Source organism: Sprattus sprattus (assembly GCF_963457725.1).
Source record: "Sprattus sprattus genome assembly, chromosome: 21".
Classification (NCBI taxonomy): domain Eukaryota; kingdom Metazoa; phylum Chordata; class Actinopteri; order Clupeiformes; family Clupeidae; genus Sprattus; species Sprattus sprattus.
In genome coordinates, this window is record NC_137919.1 from 14,291,067 (window position 1) to 14,308,728 (window position 17,662).

Here is a 17,662-nt window from a genome sequence, read left to right on the forward strand (position 1 = left end):
TTTTTCTTTTCTCCATTCTTTTTCTGTCTTTCTTTCCTTCTTCTCTTTCCCCTCACATCTTCCACTTCCCCCCCCCCCCCCTACTTTCTCTCCCCCCATCGTAGTTCATAACTGGACGCAGGACGACGCAGTACAGTGGCTGAAGGAGTCGGTGGAGCTGCCTCAGTATGAGAGCAACTTCAGGGAGTGCAGGGTGGATGGAAACACTCTGCCTCGGTGAGTTACACACAGACACAGACACAGACACAGACACAGACACAGACACAGACACAGACACAGACACAGACACAGACACAGACACAGACACAGACACAGACACAAGTCTTACACATATGTCAGGAGAGATGTTCTGCATTCTTCAGATACAGTTTTTTTCCCAGCTGCGCTTTAAAATACCCCAAAGGTATTCTATTGGATTCACATCAGATGACATACTTGGCCAGGTCACAGTTTCACTTTTTTTCTTCTTTTGAGACTCGTGTGATTTTAGCAGTGTGCTTCGAATCGTTATTGTGGTGGAATATTTATCTTCCGCCAAGCTTCTTGATACTGGGAGTCATCTTGTCAGCCAGTGTTTTGGTATCTCCACAGGCATTCATGGCGCCATTTATAAATGTCATCTTTCCTTTTGCACTCAAGCATCCCCATATCATTACATTTCCACCTCAGTGAATGTAATACTTTTACATTTCCACCTTTGCCAAACATGCTGGACCTCATCTGAGTCGAACAAATTTATCTTGGTTCCTTCAGACCAAAAAATGTTCTCCCAGTTTAAATCTGGCTTCTTTTTATGTTCTTAAGCAGAGTTTCATTTTGCAGTTTTGCATTGAAGAGTGTGTCTGAGCTGTCATAGAAACTCCAGTGATCCACTGATGATCCCTGAGCCACGTCTGAAGCATTTACTCAGCTGTTTTTCAGAGCTAGATTGTGCAAGTGGTACACTATCATTTTAGGAGGACAGCCATTGTGGCTCTGATTGCTGGTGCTATGACTCATTATATACAACCTGGTTACTGCTGCAACTGCGTTTCTACTGATTGTGTTACCATGTTCATGCAATTAGCCTAATTGGAAATCACAGGTGCACTCTGCGTTGAGTTTCTACTGTATTTCTGCAGGCCTGCATTTTCAATGTAGTCTTTCTGAAGTATTTGGGTTTGATTGTTCATAAGGAAATAATCTACTTGTCAACTTAGAAATAATGCAATTATTGAGAGGTGATTTTGAATAATGTAAGTGATATTATACAGGGGTATACACTTCATACAAACAGTGACGATAGAACAATACATAGAACAATGCCGCCCCTTAGTGGACAAAAGGAGAACATCCCGTTGTCAACCACCTATCCAAGAACATCAATATCTACATGACTATTTCATGTTTACTTATAAGAACAATGAGCAATATGTTTTGAATTTGTTTATATAGCGCACCAGGTAGTATAATTGATTTGGGTGACCTGTGTTTTAGAAAACGATTTGACCAATTAAAACACAGAGGTGACATTTATATCCCATCTAGATCAGCTGATTAATGTTTGATTAGTTCAGCCACTGTTATGAGAATGTTGTTTTTTATACAGCAGTGGTCCCCAAACGTTTCAGGGCAGGTCCCCATTTGACAATAAAATTAATAATAATATTAATAATAAAAACACAGATGCCTATCAGCTGTTGCATAGCTGTTCATTTCATCAGTCGGTTAAACTTAAATATTTTATTATTATTTCTTTATTTTATTTGATCAGAGCTCTTGTTTAAAACATTGTATCAATTTTAACATCTCACTGGGTGGTCAATCAACACAAAGCCCATGTTAGGCGCATGTCCATTGTATTTATAATCAGGCTAGCGATCACTTCTTACATATTGGCTAAACGGTAGGTCCTGACCATATTTTGTAACTACAAAGTAGGCTTTAAACTCATCACCAAATAGCTTATTTATAGGCTGCAGTGATATACAAAGTTTGACCTGTAGTTGGTAGTTTAGTTTTTTCACCTTCAACCTATCACCTTTCACACTTTGGGAACCACTGCTACATACAGTCCTACCAGTAAATTGTTGGATAACTTAAAATATGAAGGCTCAAAGCTGGGAATTCTGGAAGTGAGTGTGAATGCTGTAAGCATTTGTCATACTGATGGGTAGCTCTGTGTGTGTGTGTATTTGTGTTGATGTTGTGGGAGGGGGGGTGGGGGGGGGTGGTCACACTGAGCAGGTGATGAGAGGTGTGGATGTGTGTTTGAGATTGGGACGTGTGTTCATATTCCCAGTGGGTGAAGTAAACGTCACAATCAGGAAAAAGCGTCTCTGTGTGTGTTCTCGTGTGTGTGTGTGTGTGTGTGTGTGTGTTTGTGGAGTATCATATTTGTTCTCCATGACCAGGAGCGCTGACTCATGAAATGATGTCACAGCACCAGATCACCTTTCGGCCTCTGGGATGGGGTTCTACCCCCACCTTCCCCCCAAACACACACTGTGTGCCACTCTCGCTCTCTCGCTCACTCTCTCTCCCTCTCTCTCTCACACACACACACACACACACACACACACACACACACACACACACACACACACACACACACACACACACACACACACACACACACTGTCTGCCACTCTCTCTCTCTCACACACACACACATATCTTTATATATATATCTGCTTGTGCGGTCATGCACTGTAACTGAGCTGTATGAGGAATTGACATCAGTCTCCCGTACCTTTAATTAGCTGAGAGAAATACTGAATAGACACTCTGTGTCCCACATTCTCTCTCTCTCTCCCTCTCTATCTCTTTCTCTCTCTCTCTCTCTTTATCTCTCATTTATACCAATACAGAAAGCAAACAATGTAACACACTTATGGCCCCATTTTCAGTAAAACTTTCAAAACTTAAAATCAACAGCAGCATATTGAAGATGACATGAAGGCTTTAATATCTATGAAGCACATTTACACAAATATAAACAACCTCCAGGTCCCTCTCTGTGTCTCTTTGTTCACGTTCTCTCTCTAACGGCCATTTTTGTGTCTCTGTTACAGAATAGCGGCGAACGAACCGTCGTTTATGTCGTCGCAGTTAAAAATATTAGATCAACGACATAAACAGAAATTAAACTTGAAGGCCCTGGATGCTGTGCTCTTTGGCCCCCCGCTACGTAAGTGTTTGCATGTGTGTGTTTGTTTGTTTGTTTGTGTGTGTTTGTCTGTGTGTTGCACATGCAGGTGCAGGTGCATGTGTCTGCACCCATATGTGTGTGTGTGTGTGTGTGTGTGTGTGTGTGTGTGTGTGTGTGTGTGTGTGTGTGTGTGTGTGTGTGTGTGTGTGTGTGTGTGTGTGCTCCTTCAAGCGTTCGTGACTGGTGTCTCATTCGGTTATGGGAGAAATGGCTTGCGTAACAGGGCCACACTTATAGCTGTGCATTTTTAGCTATCAGCATCATGTAACACATAGCAGTCAGCGTCACATGATGGAACTTTATTGCCACCAGTGCGTAATGTTACATCTTCATATGCTGTAGTCTGAAATGAAGCTATATTAGCTGTGTAGGATGCAGAACACTTCTATCTTCCTTTCACTCTTCCTTTCTCTCACTCTGTCCTTCTCTCCCTCTCTTCTCTCTTTCTAGCTCTATGGCTCTCTACCATGTTCTCTCTCTTTCTCAATCCCTCCCTCTCTCTCTTTTTTTAATCACTCTACCGATTTCCCTCTCTCCTTCTCTCAGCCTCCCTCTCTCTCTCTCTCTCTCTCTCTCTCTCTCTCGGTTTCTCTCTCTCTCTCTCTCTCTCTCTCTCTTTCGTCTCTCCCAGGAGTCTACTTTCTAGCCTTTTAATTAAAATTCAGGACGCAACAATGAAATGTCATTAAGGAGTGATTTCAAATGATTTCTCTCTCTCTCTGTCCATCAGGGCCACAGCACAACTGGCTAAAGGACTTCATCCTGATGGTGTCCATCGTGATCGGTGTGGGAGGCTGCTGGTTCGCCTACGTGCAGAACAAGTCCTCACGGGTGCACGTAGGCCAGATGATGAAGGACCTGGAGAGCCTGCAGAGTGCTGAGCAGAGCCTCATGGATGTGCAGAGCAGGTGAGCGAGAGAGAGAGGAAGAGAGGAAGAGAGGAGGAGGAGGAGGAGGAGGAGAAGAGATGGAAGGATTGAAATGGCGTGAGGAGAGATTACGAGAAAGCAGAGCTCTTTGGTGGTGCTAAATAACGAGAGAGGAAGAGAGAAGAAGGCAGAGAGACATTTGACTTTTAAGCTTCCTTTAATTCCAGTCACATAAAAAGAAAAAGACTCAATAAATACATTCAAAACATGCTGAAAACCAAACGAAATAAATAAACCACACACAGAGAAAAGCAAACGTTGCACATTCTCCAAAGAAAACACACTCTAACCGTATCACTGAATCTAAATCTGCTCTGTGTGTAGCTTTTGCTCCATGTACAATTCTCCACTGGAGATTACCCTTTCTTTTTTAAATTGGTCGCTTGTACAGAGTCCACCAATTGCTTTTGGGGGAAAAGCCTCACATCAGAGAGGGCCTGGAGATTCCCCACCTTCACACACCCCTGATAGAGTGGCTTCTTGCTGCCACTGTTGAAAGTTGACGGTTGCGCTGTTTCTAAAAGTGAGGAGCACACCTTGCCCTTCATTCCACTCCCAGCGGGTCTCACCCAAAACTCCAGGTCTTCTTTTGCCTAGTCTGGGACCACATTCTGAATTTGTCATCAGTTGTTGAATGAAACGAACCAGATAAGTTCATGTGAGCCTCACTCCTTCCTCTGCAGAGCGCCAAGAACCTGCCTCTACTGTGTCTTGCAGCTTTGGAATGCCCCCCTGGACGCACACAGCTCCTAAACAGGGGAACTGTAGAGCTACAAACTGATATGGCTGGGTTATAACGGAGTTCCTCCTCTCCCACCCACACACCTGGTGTAGTGTCTCTTCCTCTGGTAGTTAAAACAGTCCAAGCCCATAGCACTGACTGATTAAAAGAGGGCAGGTCTACTGAGCTTAGGTCCATTCTAAAACGTTGCTTGTCCAAACATCTTAACAGAGCACAGGCAGTATGTGCCCAGCTGATGTCAAGAGCCTCTGGGCAGCCTGCAGACAAAACGCTGCGTTCCAACTCCTGATGTCCATAAGGCCTTTGCCCCCCTCCTGAGGTAGATTATAAAACATCTGCTTTCACCCAGTGCTGGCCTTACCAGAAAAAGTCATCCATCTTTGGCTGGATTTCATCCCACAGCTCCTTAGGTGGGCCCAGAATAGACATCCGATGCCACAAAGCCGAGGCAATGAGGTTATTATTCAGAATCAAAACTCTCTCTCTCTCTCCCCCCCGTATGACAGCTGAGGTAACAGACAACTGAGCACACATCTTATCTACTAACCCCTCCCAGTTCATCATTTGGTAGTTATCATTGCCTAAACAAACACTTAAAAGTTTCACCCTAGCTGAGTTCCATTTGAAGTTACCAAGTAGTTGTGGAGCAAAAATCCCATCTCTTGCTCCAGTTTACTTTTGCAGATGAAGCTCTTTAAAAAACCAGCAAACACGGGCAAAGAAAATGCGCATCATTGTTGTCACGTACAAGTTACGTCGTTAGCATATGCCGAAAACTAGCTTTGAGGTCCCGCAAACCTCCTTGGTCAATTGAAATGGAGTGCAACAGACCTGAGAGTGGGCAGCCTTGCCGTATATCTCTGCAGAGGAATTTTGGCCCACTCTTCTTTGGTGAATTGTTTTAATTTAACCACATTGGAGGGTTTTCTAGCATGAGCATCGACACATTTGGAGTTTTGTAGTTTTTGTGGTCGTATATCCCCACAATCAAAGCATTTTAGGTTCTCCGTAGTAGCAAAAACCATGTGTGCCACATGGGAAGACACACTTTAGCTTTTGGTAGACTCATTCAAAAACATAAACACTTGTCTTTTAAAAGACAAGACATGTTAGACAGGGTTCTTACAACCCAGTGGAATCATTGCCATTCATTGAACTGGCAAATTGCTAATAACGAGACAGTTTGCTTTTGATCTCATCATGGCCAATGAAAGGCAGAACATTTGATAATGTAACTGTCGTTGCTGGTGTAGACAATGTTGTCACAGGTAAGAAAGAGTCTCGCACCCACAACCCCCTTTCAATGGCTTCATATGCCAAACTTTCTCAAATCTCAATTGAATTAACTTGATTTGAATTGAATTCAATTGGATTGAGAGAGAGTGGGAGATCCTGCAACACACTTTTTAGATAGGACTTTTCTGGAGATTGCTGATATTGCGATAAAAAAGCATATTCTTACTAATCTGAGACAAAAATAAAAACATAAATGTTGCTATACAAATATACCAGTCATAGTGTTGTGACAATTCCTACTACTTACAACTAATAACTTTAACTAATAAATACAATTGTAAAAAGAAGTACCTACAATTTCCTACCAGACCTACAAGATAATCCTCTGTGTTTCTCTGATATCATAACATTCTCTCATGAAGGGTACCGTACTAGCACCTTCACACTCTTTAATGCTCTCTATCTCTCTCTTTCTCCCTCTCTCTCTCTCTCTCTCTCTCTCTCTCTCTCTCTCTCTCTCTCTCTCTCTCTCTCTCTCCCTCTCTCTCCTGGCTCTGTCTCCCTCAGGCTGGAGAAGGCCCAGGAGGAGAACCGGACGGTGGCGGTGGAGAAGCAGAACCTGGAGCAGAAGATGCGGGACGAGATCAGCGGCGCCAAGCGCGAGGCCTACCGCCTCCGGGAGCTCCGTGAGGGCGCCGAGAGCGAGCTCAGTCGACTCAAGTACGCTGAGGAGGAGCTGGTGCAGGTACACACACACTCACACACACACACACACATATGCCACACACACAAACACACACACACACACACACACACACACACACACACACACATATGCCACACACATACTCACACACACACACACACATTCTCATACAGTGTGTGGCGAATAGGAGCTGTTTCGGTGGGGGCTCAGGTATGGGCTTACAGATGTGTTTGAGTCAGGCATTAAATATTCTCACATGTTGTTTACCTACTCTATGTGCCTGTGTTCAAATGATGTGGAGCTCATAACGGCATTAATGTCTCCATGCACTGTTTGATTTACACCCCGGCCAAAGGGTTGCTAGCAAATACTTTGTACGTTTTATTGTCTTTTGGGCCGTGGGCAGGAGTACATATAATGTTTTCTAAGAGAGAATGTGGTTTCACAAACATAACTTTATAGCGGTGTTCTGTCTAAGTGCAAAACGTAACACAACTCTTTTGTGTGTGTGTATGTCCGAATGTTTCTGACTAACTGGTATGTTATGTGTTTGTTCTATAGTGTAAGAATGATTGCACAAATGCCGATAATAGGAATCCGGCCCGATGTCATTTCTCCTGTCCTCTTCTGAGCCAAAGGCATAAAAGCTCAAAAACAAATCTTAGGGAAAAAAACTAACATGCTGATAATAGTGGTAACAGCACCCACTAGTGGTGGTTTTATGTAATAGCAACATAAATATCATAGGAAAATGTCTATTCAAATTACATTGACAGTGCCTTTGATGTCCTGAGCTTTTAAATTAGCAAAACTATCGAGTGGAACAAGAAACCAAGGTCCTGAAAGCGACAGAGAATAGATTCAGTCAGACCAGTTGTTATGTGAGCTTGTCAGTTATTAAATTGTGTAGCTTGTAGGTGTAGGTGTACCTATAACATGTGTGTTTGCATGTGTGTGGTGTTTGTGCGCTATGTGTCTGTGTGTGTGTCTGTGTGTGTGTCTGTGTGTGTGTGTGTGTGTGTGTGTGTGTGTGTGTGTGTGTGTGTGTGTGTGTGTGTGTGTGTGTGTGTGTGTGTGTGTGTGTGTGTGTGTGTGTGTGTGTTCGGTCTGCAGGTGCGCATGGCTCTGAAGAGAGCTGAGAAGGAGCTCCAGACGGAGTGGTCCGTGCCCGAGGCCCTGCAGATGTGGCTGCAGCTCACACACGAGGTGGAGGTCCAGTACTACAACATCAAGAAGCACAGCGCCGAGCTCCAACTCGCCATTGCCAAGGAAGAGGTAGGGGTCGCCAGGACAACCACTGAAATTACTACTACTGGCTACTGATGGCTGCATTTTCTGTATTTCACCACTTAAATAGTGGATTCCCATTATTGTGGAACAATTCAAAACTAAAGCATGCAGTTTTTTCCCGCCTATTAACTGCAGTTTATATTTTGTAAAAATGATTGCAGCCTTGTGGTTAATACTTGGGTGCGGTCTGTACATTTGAATACATTTTTTCCACCTGGAAGTTAGTCACGCGCACCGTAACTGTTCCAGGTAGAACGGGTCTCTCTCCCTCTTTCACATACAAATCCTATTAATGTATCAGGTACAAACAACATATTTCATTCACACTCGGGTGTGTGTATTTCCACCCAACTCTAACCTATTTAACAGGATGCTCCGGAGCACGAACCTCCGTGAGAGGTGTGTAAAACATGCAAGGTCTCACGCTTCACATACACATTAAACAATCCTGAGAGAAATAATGGGACGTAAATGGAGCAAGGGCTTACTCTGACACCAATGTAGTGAATGAATGGGGTGAAGTCCCCCCCCCCCTCCCCCCTCCCCCCGCCCTTCTTGAACACATTAATTCAGTAGTTGCCAGGGGATCTATTAACGATTCGACTTAAACATTTAGTGTTCATTCCAACACAACACCATTACACTAAATAAGGTTTTCACTGTGAGTGGGAATGAGATCGTCTATGTGTGCGTATGTGCGAGGAGAGGGTGTAACACTTTTTGGCTTGAAATGCTCATCCCATACCACTTTTAAATGGCTAGTAGCACTCGCACCACAACTACATGGCATTTCGTTTTATGTGACAGGATGATATAACGGTAAATAAACTGTGGTTACTACAAAGGGTGTGGTCGATACACAGGTTTGTTTTTGAAAAACGATATAAAATACTATAATGCTGTTTATATACGGTGCGGTTTATAGTCAGGGACATATGGTATGTCTGTGTAAACATGTGTTAGATGTCACTCAGTGCAGGCACATGATGGCAGCACTCCGATCCTATCCGATTCTCTCCATGGGGTCTCCATGGGGGGTTAACTGCTCTATCTCAAAGCACATGGAAGTGACAAAACTAGATCAGTTCAAATCAAATGCGGAATGTTTACATCTGCTACCGTTGATTATACAGTAAATACGTTGTGAAATGAAACAAAACCGTTGATTATACAGTAAATACGTTGTGAAATGAAACAAAAACACACCACAGTTAAAGTTGTATTAGTATTGATTGATTCACATCGATATGAATGGATTACATGACTAACAACGGGTGGAAAAGTAATAAGAAAATATTTGTTCACTGAATTAGCGCGTTGTGTCCCAAACAGTTGCATTCCAGTTTCTAAGTTTCACTTTCGCTTTCAGTATTTCAACGTGAATGAGAGGGAGCACAAGAACTGAGCGTCTAGCAGCGTTTATCATATCATATACATTATATATGATGCATGTATATGTCTGTGGGCACGATCTCAAGCACGTGCAAAAGTTGTTGTTGTCCAATTTGAATCAGATACGAGAGACACATGCGCGCCCAGTCCAATTACCAGCGGAATCGAATCGTGTGTCTGGGGGTTTACATCGGAGTCCAGTCGGACTCAAGTTGGACACAATGAATCTAGTTCTGGGGAGTCACATGTGTCCAATATCCAATTTAAATCGGACTGAAATCGGAAATTGGACGCATGTGTCCACACTGACTGAGTTGATGCACTCAAACTAGCTTCCTGCTATTCATGGGGATTTAATCAAGGTACTCATTCACTGTGATTAAATCAGGTTCAATCATCCACTCAGAAATAGTACCCACCTCTAGACACACCCATTCCCTCCCATATCCTGGATGACTGTATAAACATCTGAACTCCTCTCAGTATGTTGAGAAGCCCATCGTGTACCATGCGATCGGATCGTCCTGTGACGCTGGAATAAACGTATTTCTACTCTTGGACACTCTCCCGAATTTTCCTGATTATCTGCAAACCTGACCTTGGATCCAGGACTGAGACAGAGTCTTTCACATGCTAGCATTGCTTTTTGGTAAAGATGGTTGTTTATTAAGCAAGTGTGCCTTACAATACAAAAATTGCAAAAAGTCAGATGGCAAAAAAAAGAAAAAGATCTCAGAGTTGTTGGTAGGATCTTCTAGAATGTATCTTTGGAGACAAAGTATTAAAGCTCCTCAGGGTTACTCTGTCACTATGATAGACAGGGGTTTGATGCAAACTACACCAAGATGGGTCTAGTCATGTTTTTTTCTTTAGGTAGACTTAATAAATCGTCTTTGTTTAAAAGTATAAATGTTCCCTCAACACAATTAGCATGCACAGACAGAACACACACACACATCTGAACTAAATTAAACAGTTTTTTTCCCTCGTTTCCAAATTGTTTTTGTAATGATGCAGTGAAATTACTTTTTAATTACATTGTTTGTTTTTCCTCTTTCTCCTTCTCGCGCGCACTTGCTATCTCTCTCTCGCTCTCTCTCTTGCTCTCTCTCCCTCTCCCTCTTGTACTTCCTTGCCTAGAAAGAGTCATCAGGCAATTTCACAAAGCAATTAACTGCCGAGCGGGGAGAAGTAAAATAACAGAAGCGAAAGAATATGGGCTTTAACTTTCAGCCACATTAATGTGCATGGGCCCATTTCACACTAATGTGTGGCCTAGGGTCAGCTCCCTTTGTTATAACCCCCCCCCCCCTGTGAGGTAGAACGGGAAACACAGCAGCCGTTTGGATACCAGGCTTTTAGGCATGGAGGGGTAGGCAGCCTTGAAATATTCAGTGGGAAAAAAGGGCTTGGGTGGTGCATTGTTAAAGCAGCCTGCTGACTTCGATGTGTGTGTTTGTGTTTATGTGTGTGTCTCTGTCTGTGTCTTTGTCTGTGTCTTTGTGTGTGTGTGTGTGTGTGTGTGTGTGTGTGTGTGTGTGTGTGTGTGTTGCAGGCGGAGAAGATTAAAAAGAAGAGGAGCTCTGTGTTTGGAACGCTGCACGTGGCCCACAGTTCTTCCCTGGATGAGGTGGACCACAAGATACTGGAAGCCAAGTGAGCAGACACACACACACACACTCATGCACACACACGCATGCACACACACACGTGTAGGCACCTCTTATGGCCGGTTCACACTACACGATTGTCGAACATTCCTTCACGATTTAACATGTCACATTATGCGATCACAGAGCCACGACTTCGGGCTTCGTCTTGGTCGGAAGACTGGTCACACTACAAGATCATGAATCTTTGTATCCAGTTGCCTAGGTAGCAGCTAGCTACTTTTGAAAGGCTACATAAACTTTTGAGGTAGGCTATCAAACGTCAATATCCGGGTAAGACTGGAAAAATACTACTTTAAAACCAACATTTTGTAACCTACATTTACAATAATAACAGTTTAACAGGCTGGACATTCGTTATACGGGCGAAAGTGAGGTTTATGCTAGGTTAACGCTATGTCAACAATGGATACGTCATTGCGATTCCCCCAAAAATTCTGACATGCCAGACTTTTCGTTGTGGGGTTTTTGAACGTCGCAGACGAAAACATCGTAGGTCGCAAGCATGTCACACTACAAGACCTCGCCTCATCGCAGACTTTTCAAAATCTGGCCCGATCCTGCAAATTTGTCGGCGACGAAGAATTCGAGGCAAAATCGGGCTGAAATCGTGTAGTGTGAACCGGCCATTAGGGCATGTCCCACCCATGCACATCTGCACACAAACTCACACAGAAGACAGATGTACAGACAGAAGCTCACAGAGACTGATATAATATAACACAGTCGGTCTGTGCACGTATTACACATAGTTCATAGTTCACAGGTCAGAGTTCAGACCATGCACACTGACTCTCCACACGCAACAAGACCTTGTTAGAGGTGAATGCCTGCATGCGTGGGAAGAGCTCACACTCACACTCACACTCACACTCACACTCACACTCACACTCACACTCACACTCACACTCACACTCACACTCACACTCACACTCACACTCACTCACACTCACACTCACACTCACACACACACACAGGCCCTCTCCTCTCTCTAACCCCTGACAGAAAGGCCCTGGTGGAGATGACCGGGTACCTACGTCGTGAGCATACACACGCTCACGCTCATGCTCACGCTCACGCTCTCGCTCTCGCTCTCACTCTCACTCTCACTCTCACTCTCACTCTCACACACACACACACACACACACACTCTCACGGCTCTCTCTCCCCGCTCGCAGGAAGTCCCTGTCGGAGGTGACTGCCTGCCTCCGTGAGCGACTGCACCGCTGGCAGCAGATCGAGAAGCTGTGCTGCTTCCCCGTGGTGCACAACTCTGGCCTGCCCAGCCTGACAGCCACGCTCTACTCCGACCACAGCTGGGTGGTCATGCCCCGGGTCTCCATGCCACCCTACCCTATCGCCGGTGGCGTCGACGACCTGGACGAGGACATGCCCCCCGTCATGACCCAGTACAACCGTGAGTCTGCCGCACGTGAGTGTCTGTGTGTTTGTTTCATTTCATTTTGTCATTTAGCAGACGCTTTTATCCAAAAACGACTTATTACAAGGATGTATACATATTTTTACACTGATGGCACACTGCACATCAGGAGCAATTAGGGGTTCAGTGTCTTGCTCAAGGATGCTTCGACAGGGAATCAAATTAGCAACCTTCTGGTTACTAAATGACTTCTCTACCTCCTGTACCACTGTATGTATGTATGTTTGTATGTTTGTATGTCTGTGTGTGTATGTGTTTGTGTGTGTGTGAGAGTGTGTGTTTGTGTGAGTGTGAGTTGAATGTGTAGATTCTGTCTGTTTTTGGCTGAACTCCTCTAGTAAGATCCTCACACTGCCAGCAACACCATAATATCACCATGCAACAGCCATGTGTTATCATGTATAATGGATGATGTATGCATGCAGTATTTCCTCGCTAACAAGCCACACTGGGATAGTTGAGGATGTCGAGAGAAAAAAAAAAACAACACATTGGAGTAGGAAGTGCTTTAATGTTGTTACTGCACAGCACAGCGCTTCTGTGAAATTAGCACTGTGTAATGACCTTTTCCATCTAGATTGTTTAGCATTCACTAGCATTCCACCACTAGTATTACCATTCACCTAACCACCACAACATCTATTTAGATTGCATAACATGTTATTAGACGTGTGTACGTGTTAACATGAGTATGGGTGTGTGTGTGTGTTTTGTCCCCAGCCCAAATGATGCGGCCCCCGTTGACGCGCAGCAGCAGTGTGTGTCGCTCACGCCGGAGCCTGCTGAGCTCCCAGCAGCCGTCGCTCATGTCCGCTGATCCTGACTTGCTCCCCATGGGCAGCGCCCCGCCACCCTCCTACCGCTCAGACGTCACCCCCGAGGACGAGCACATCTTCTTCTGCGTGGAAAGGAAGGGGTGAGAGACCACTGACTGGCCACCGACATGCCGGATTTACAGTTGTTACACACGTATTGTCCCCGACATATGGTCATTGATGGCTGTAACTTATACGAGTACTGCTCACGCTGCTCATTCTAGTCATATTGTTCATGTGCCGAATACCCATGACTTTTCCCCCCAGTTATCTGCTATTATCTCCCTCTGGAACGAAATACTGTTTTCTGATTGGCTAATGGGGTGTACATTAAGTTCGTATAGACGGACACCTTGGACGTAGTCCCAGTAGAAAAGTTAAATCGCCGTTCCATATCAATGCTCTTGAATGGTTACCATTGACAACCAACGTAACGTAACGTTTTTTTTTTTTTTTTTTTAAACGTACTACTTTCTCTAACTTTCTCTGCGCGTCGTGAGTTCTTTGCCCTGCAGCGTCCATTATCTTTGTAGAACTGTACAGCTCGTCGGCCGTTATCCCTTATATTACTTATAACCTGATTGCAACGACCCATTACAATGCATTGTGTTCTACAGTTACTACATTACTGCACCATGTTCTATTGTTATCGTACAAATTTATACAACCGTTAAAACATAATTCCATTTATCTAATGTCAGCGGAACTAATTATGGAGTGGTGCAGGTTGAAATGGAACTAATGACCTGAGGATCTCCCTAGCAACCATTCACATGAATGTAAAGTTAAGTTGCGTGGCTGCGTACAGTTGACGTCAACATACATCTGTGATGGAATCATGATTATATTATATCAAGGGGATACAGTTGATCCACGCTTATCTTGTTTTCTTAATGAGGTTCACATAAGGGAGAGATTTAATATTAAAATTTGTTCTTTGGAATTAAAATAAATGAATACATTACTATGTTCTGACCGCAGACACAACTGCGTTTGTCTATTAAAAAACAGTTGTGGACAATGTCTAGATGCTGGTCACATCCTGCAAGCCGAGCGGAAACAATGCTGTGTTGGTTATTTGTCACTAATGCCCTGTTCTGTGTAGTTGTTACCAAGAGTGGGTTTGATAAGTGACCCCTTTTCTCTCCTCCTCAGGGACAGTCAGGACACCTGCTCAGACACAGACTCTCTCAGCTCCTCCCAGGGTAGGAAGCACTACTCCGGCCCCTGCGGTTCGGGCCAAGACACTCCCCAGCGCAAGATCTCACGTGAGGAGATGATCATGCTGTGCCAGGAAGCCCACCAGGTCTCCTCCTCCTCGGATCCATCCCCTCCACCTCCCCCAGCCCTGCCCGTCACCAGCCCCCCCCACGGCCACACCCCGCCCCACCACCACCACCACCACGGCCACAAGGGCTCGCCCGACTTGACGCGCACCATCCCCGAATCGCAGAGCATGTCCTTTCACCCCGGCAGTGCCAAGCTCCACAACGGGATCCTGGAAAAGTCCTACAGCCTGAGCCAGCTGCCCGCCACGGCAGTGGTGGCGGCGGCAGCGGCGGTCTCGGACGCACGCCACCCCTCCCTCTGCTCCCTTGACTCTGAGGCCAAGAGCCCCAAAGAGGTGAAGCTGCACAGCTCGTCTTCACAGGACTCCTGCGACAACGGAGAAAAGAAACGCTCCAAGATCAAGAGCTTGTTCAAAAAGAAAAAATAATATATATATATATCTTAGAATTATGGTGAATAGAAAAATAAAATTGAAAAAAAGAAAAAAAAGGGGAATATTTAAAAAAAAAATTGAGTGAGGAGAAAAGAGAAGAAAAGAGAAGTATAAAAAAAGAGAAAGTTGTGTAGCCTTAACAGTATGGACTGTTCACAGAAGCCAAAACTGTTTTTTTGTCATAGTTCTTTCTTTAATTTTCTTTCGTTTATTTTTGTAAATCAGAATGTAGCTCCGTCCGGGGAATTATCCTGGGTTGGCAGCCTTTGTACGACACCTCGTGTTTTATTTCTTCCTTTTTTCCTTCCTTTCTTTTTTCTCTTTTCTTCAAAGGTCACTCGTAGCCTCAAAAGGTCAAGTATGGGGTCCGAAGCCAAGGGGGGTCATGTCAGCCATTAAAAAAAGAAAAGAGAAAATAAACACCTCGACTGTCCTCTTGGCTTTGTACCAACTTTTAATCCACTTGTGTTTCAGGGGTAGGAATTGAAACAGGGCGTTCAGCTTTAAGTCAAATGTTGTTTACGGAGGCCAATGAGCTTATGTACTTGATGAATTTCCTTTATATATATTTTTTTCAAGTAAAAAAATCCTGCTAAAATTTGTTGCACTACTGCTTTCCCTGTGAAGGGAGAGAGCCACTCTTTCTGGTGATAAAACCATACAGTTTAAATATGTAGAAATCGGGAGACGACACATGCGTTACAGTGGCAGAAGATAGTTGGTAGAGCCAGACGGAGGGATTAAAGAATCATGGCCTTTTAGCTGGATGTCACAGTTAGCAGAGCTCCCCCATGTGGCAGGGCACATCAGTCACATTTTTGGGGCGAAAAAGTTGCTCCTTGGAGTAAAAAAAAAAATGGCGATTTGTCACACATCGAGAGAAACCAATATGTAATGTTACTTCGTTGAAGAAGATGCAAACAATTAGTGATTTGTCGCGTGTTTAGAGAAACCAACACGTAGCAATATTTTTTCAAAGAAGGCACAAGTGATTAGCGATTTGTCGCGTGTCGAGAGAAACCAACATGTAGTGGTGCGTTGTTCAACAACACAAAACCGATGACTTGAGGTGCTAGATGCTGGTTAAATTGTGCATTTTGTGCGCTTCACTGCGTGTGTGGTCCTTGTTTTTGTTTTTTTCTGTTTTGTTGTATACTTTGTTTATACATGATATTGGAATAGTAGGGTTTTTAAAATAAAAAAAAGAAACAGAATTTATAATCCAGTAGCTGTGGAAAAACCAAGAACATGGCTAAAGGAGGAGAGACAGAGACTATGCTTTGTTTTTAAACAAGTGTGAGATATGCAGAATTGGTACAAAAATCCCCCCATCCCATGTCACCTCACTCTCACCCCCCCACCCCTACCCACAATGCCCTTTCACTCTCCTCACACCGATGGGCTTGGACTCCGATGAGCGTTCCACCCACACTGTGACTTTGACTACCCTCCCACCACCCCAGCCCCAGATTCCGAAGAAGACACATGCACAACCATGCACTAGAATAACACCTTTGGCGGCCTGCCGCGTTATTTATATGTTGTGAGAGCGTTGTTGTGTGGGTGTGAGTGTAAGGGCCGGAGAGACAACCAGAGCTGTGACCTCGCCAGTACCGTGTTCACCGCCTAGTACAGCACAGAGACCGAATCGGGTCTGTACTTGTGATTTAACATTTATTTAAATAAAAAAAATGACAGATAAAGAAATAAAACAAAGGAGTCCAGCGATCGGAGGGGTGAAACCTGGTGAATGTCGGTAAGCTGTTAGGAAATCTTCCTTTTTTTTGGAATACTTGGTGTGTGAATATTTGTATACTGTAGAAAGAATTAATAATAAATGAAGTATCTTCCATGTGTCTTGTGGTGACTGCTTCTCTGACGCTCAGACAAACAGACAGACAGACAGACAGGCAATCTGGATAGATGCAGTATGTATGGTATACTAATCATCAGAAGTGGCGTACTTCATTGATGAGTAGTAGACACTACACAATACTGATGAGCCTTCGAAATTATGAAATGTTGAAAAAAGAATGTGAAACCTCTGGGACATCCATCCATGCAACAGATGTGTCTGTTCCAACTGCAGCACTCAGAGAGCTGTTCTCAGTTTTTAACTGAAGAACTATGAAACATTTACAGAATTGGCTCCATATATGGAGCAAATACCATTTCAATTTCTGATTTCTACAGTCACTTTATGTCTTGTTAGTTTTCTTCTAAACCAATAGTTATACTATGTCCTCTAGGCAAGACATACCAGCTGAGCCATAGTATGGTTTTGTAGCATATGTTACCATCAATGACATTTTCAGTGTAACCAATAGTTTTACTCAAGGAATACTAAAGTGAAAAGCAGGCTTTATATTAAGATAACTAGCAAAGGTATTGATGATATCAAGAAAAAAGAATCTAGTATTCTTAGCAATAAAACAGTTTGGTATGACTGCATTAACTAACCAAGACAGATAGGAACCCCAGATTGCCGATCCTGATTTTTTCGGTGCACACTACATTTCAAGTGTGAG

General features: G+C 43.9%; 1 protein-coding gene across 2 annotated transcripts in view; it reads left to right on the forward strand.

Annotated features, from left to right (window-relative positions):
• stim2b (stromal interaction molecule 2b) overlaps positions 1-16,949 on the forward strand; it is a 56,856-nt gene extending 39,907 nt beyond the window's left edge. Inside the window, exons 4-12 of one of the 2 annotated variants that reach the window (XM_080859993.1) lie at positions 105-216; positions 3,054-3,169; positions 3,921-4,098; positions 6,665-6,842; positions 7,917-8,078; positions 11,041-11,141; positions 12,334-12,587; positions 13,317-13,512; positions 14,567-16,949. In XM_080859993.1, the coding sequence (XP_080716119.1) occupies positions 105-216; positions 3,054-3,169; positions 3,921-4,098; positions 6,665-6,842; positions 7,917-8,078; positions 11,041-11,141; positions 12,334-12,587; positions 13,317-13,512; positions 14,567-15,128 (1,859 nt within the window). In that variant the 3' untranslated portion in view covers positions 15,129-16,949. The remainder of the gene's footprint in view (positions 1-104; positions 217-3,053; positions 3,170-3,920; positions 4,099-6,664; positions 6,843-7,916; positions 8,079-11,040; positions 11,142-12,333; positions 12,588-13,316; positions 13,513-14,566) is intronic. The other variant, XM_080859994.1, reaches the window with a different exon arrangement.
• Positions 16,950-17,662: the final 713 nt, after the last annotated feature.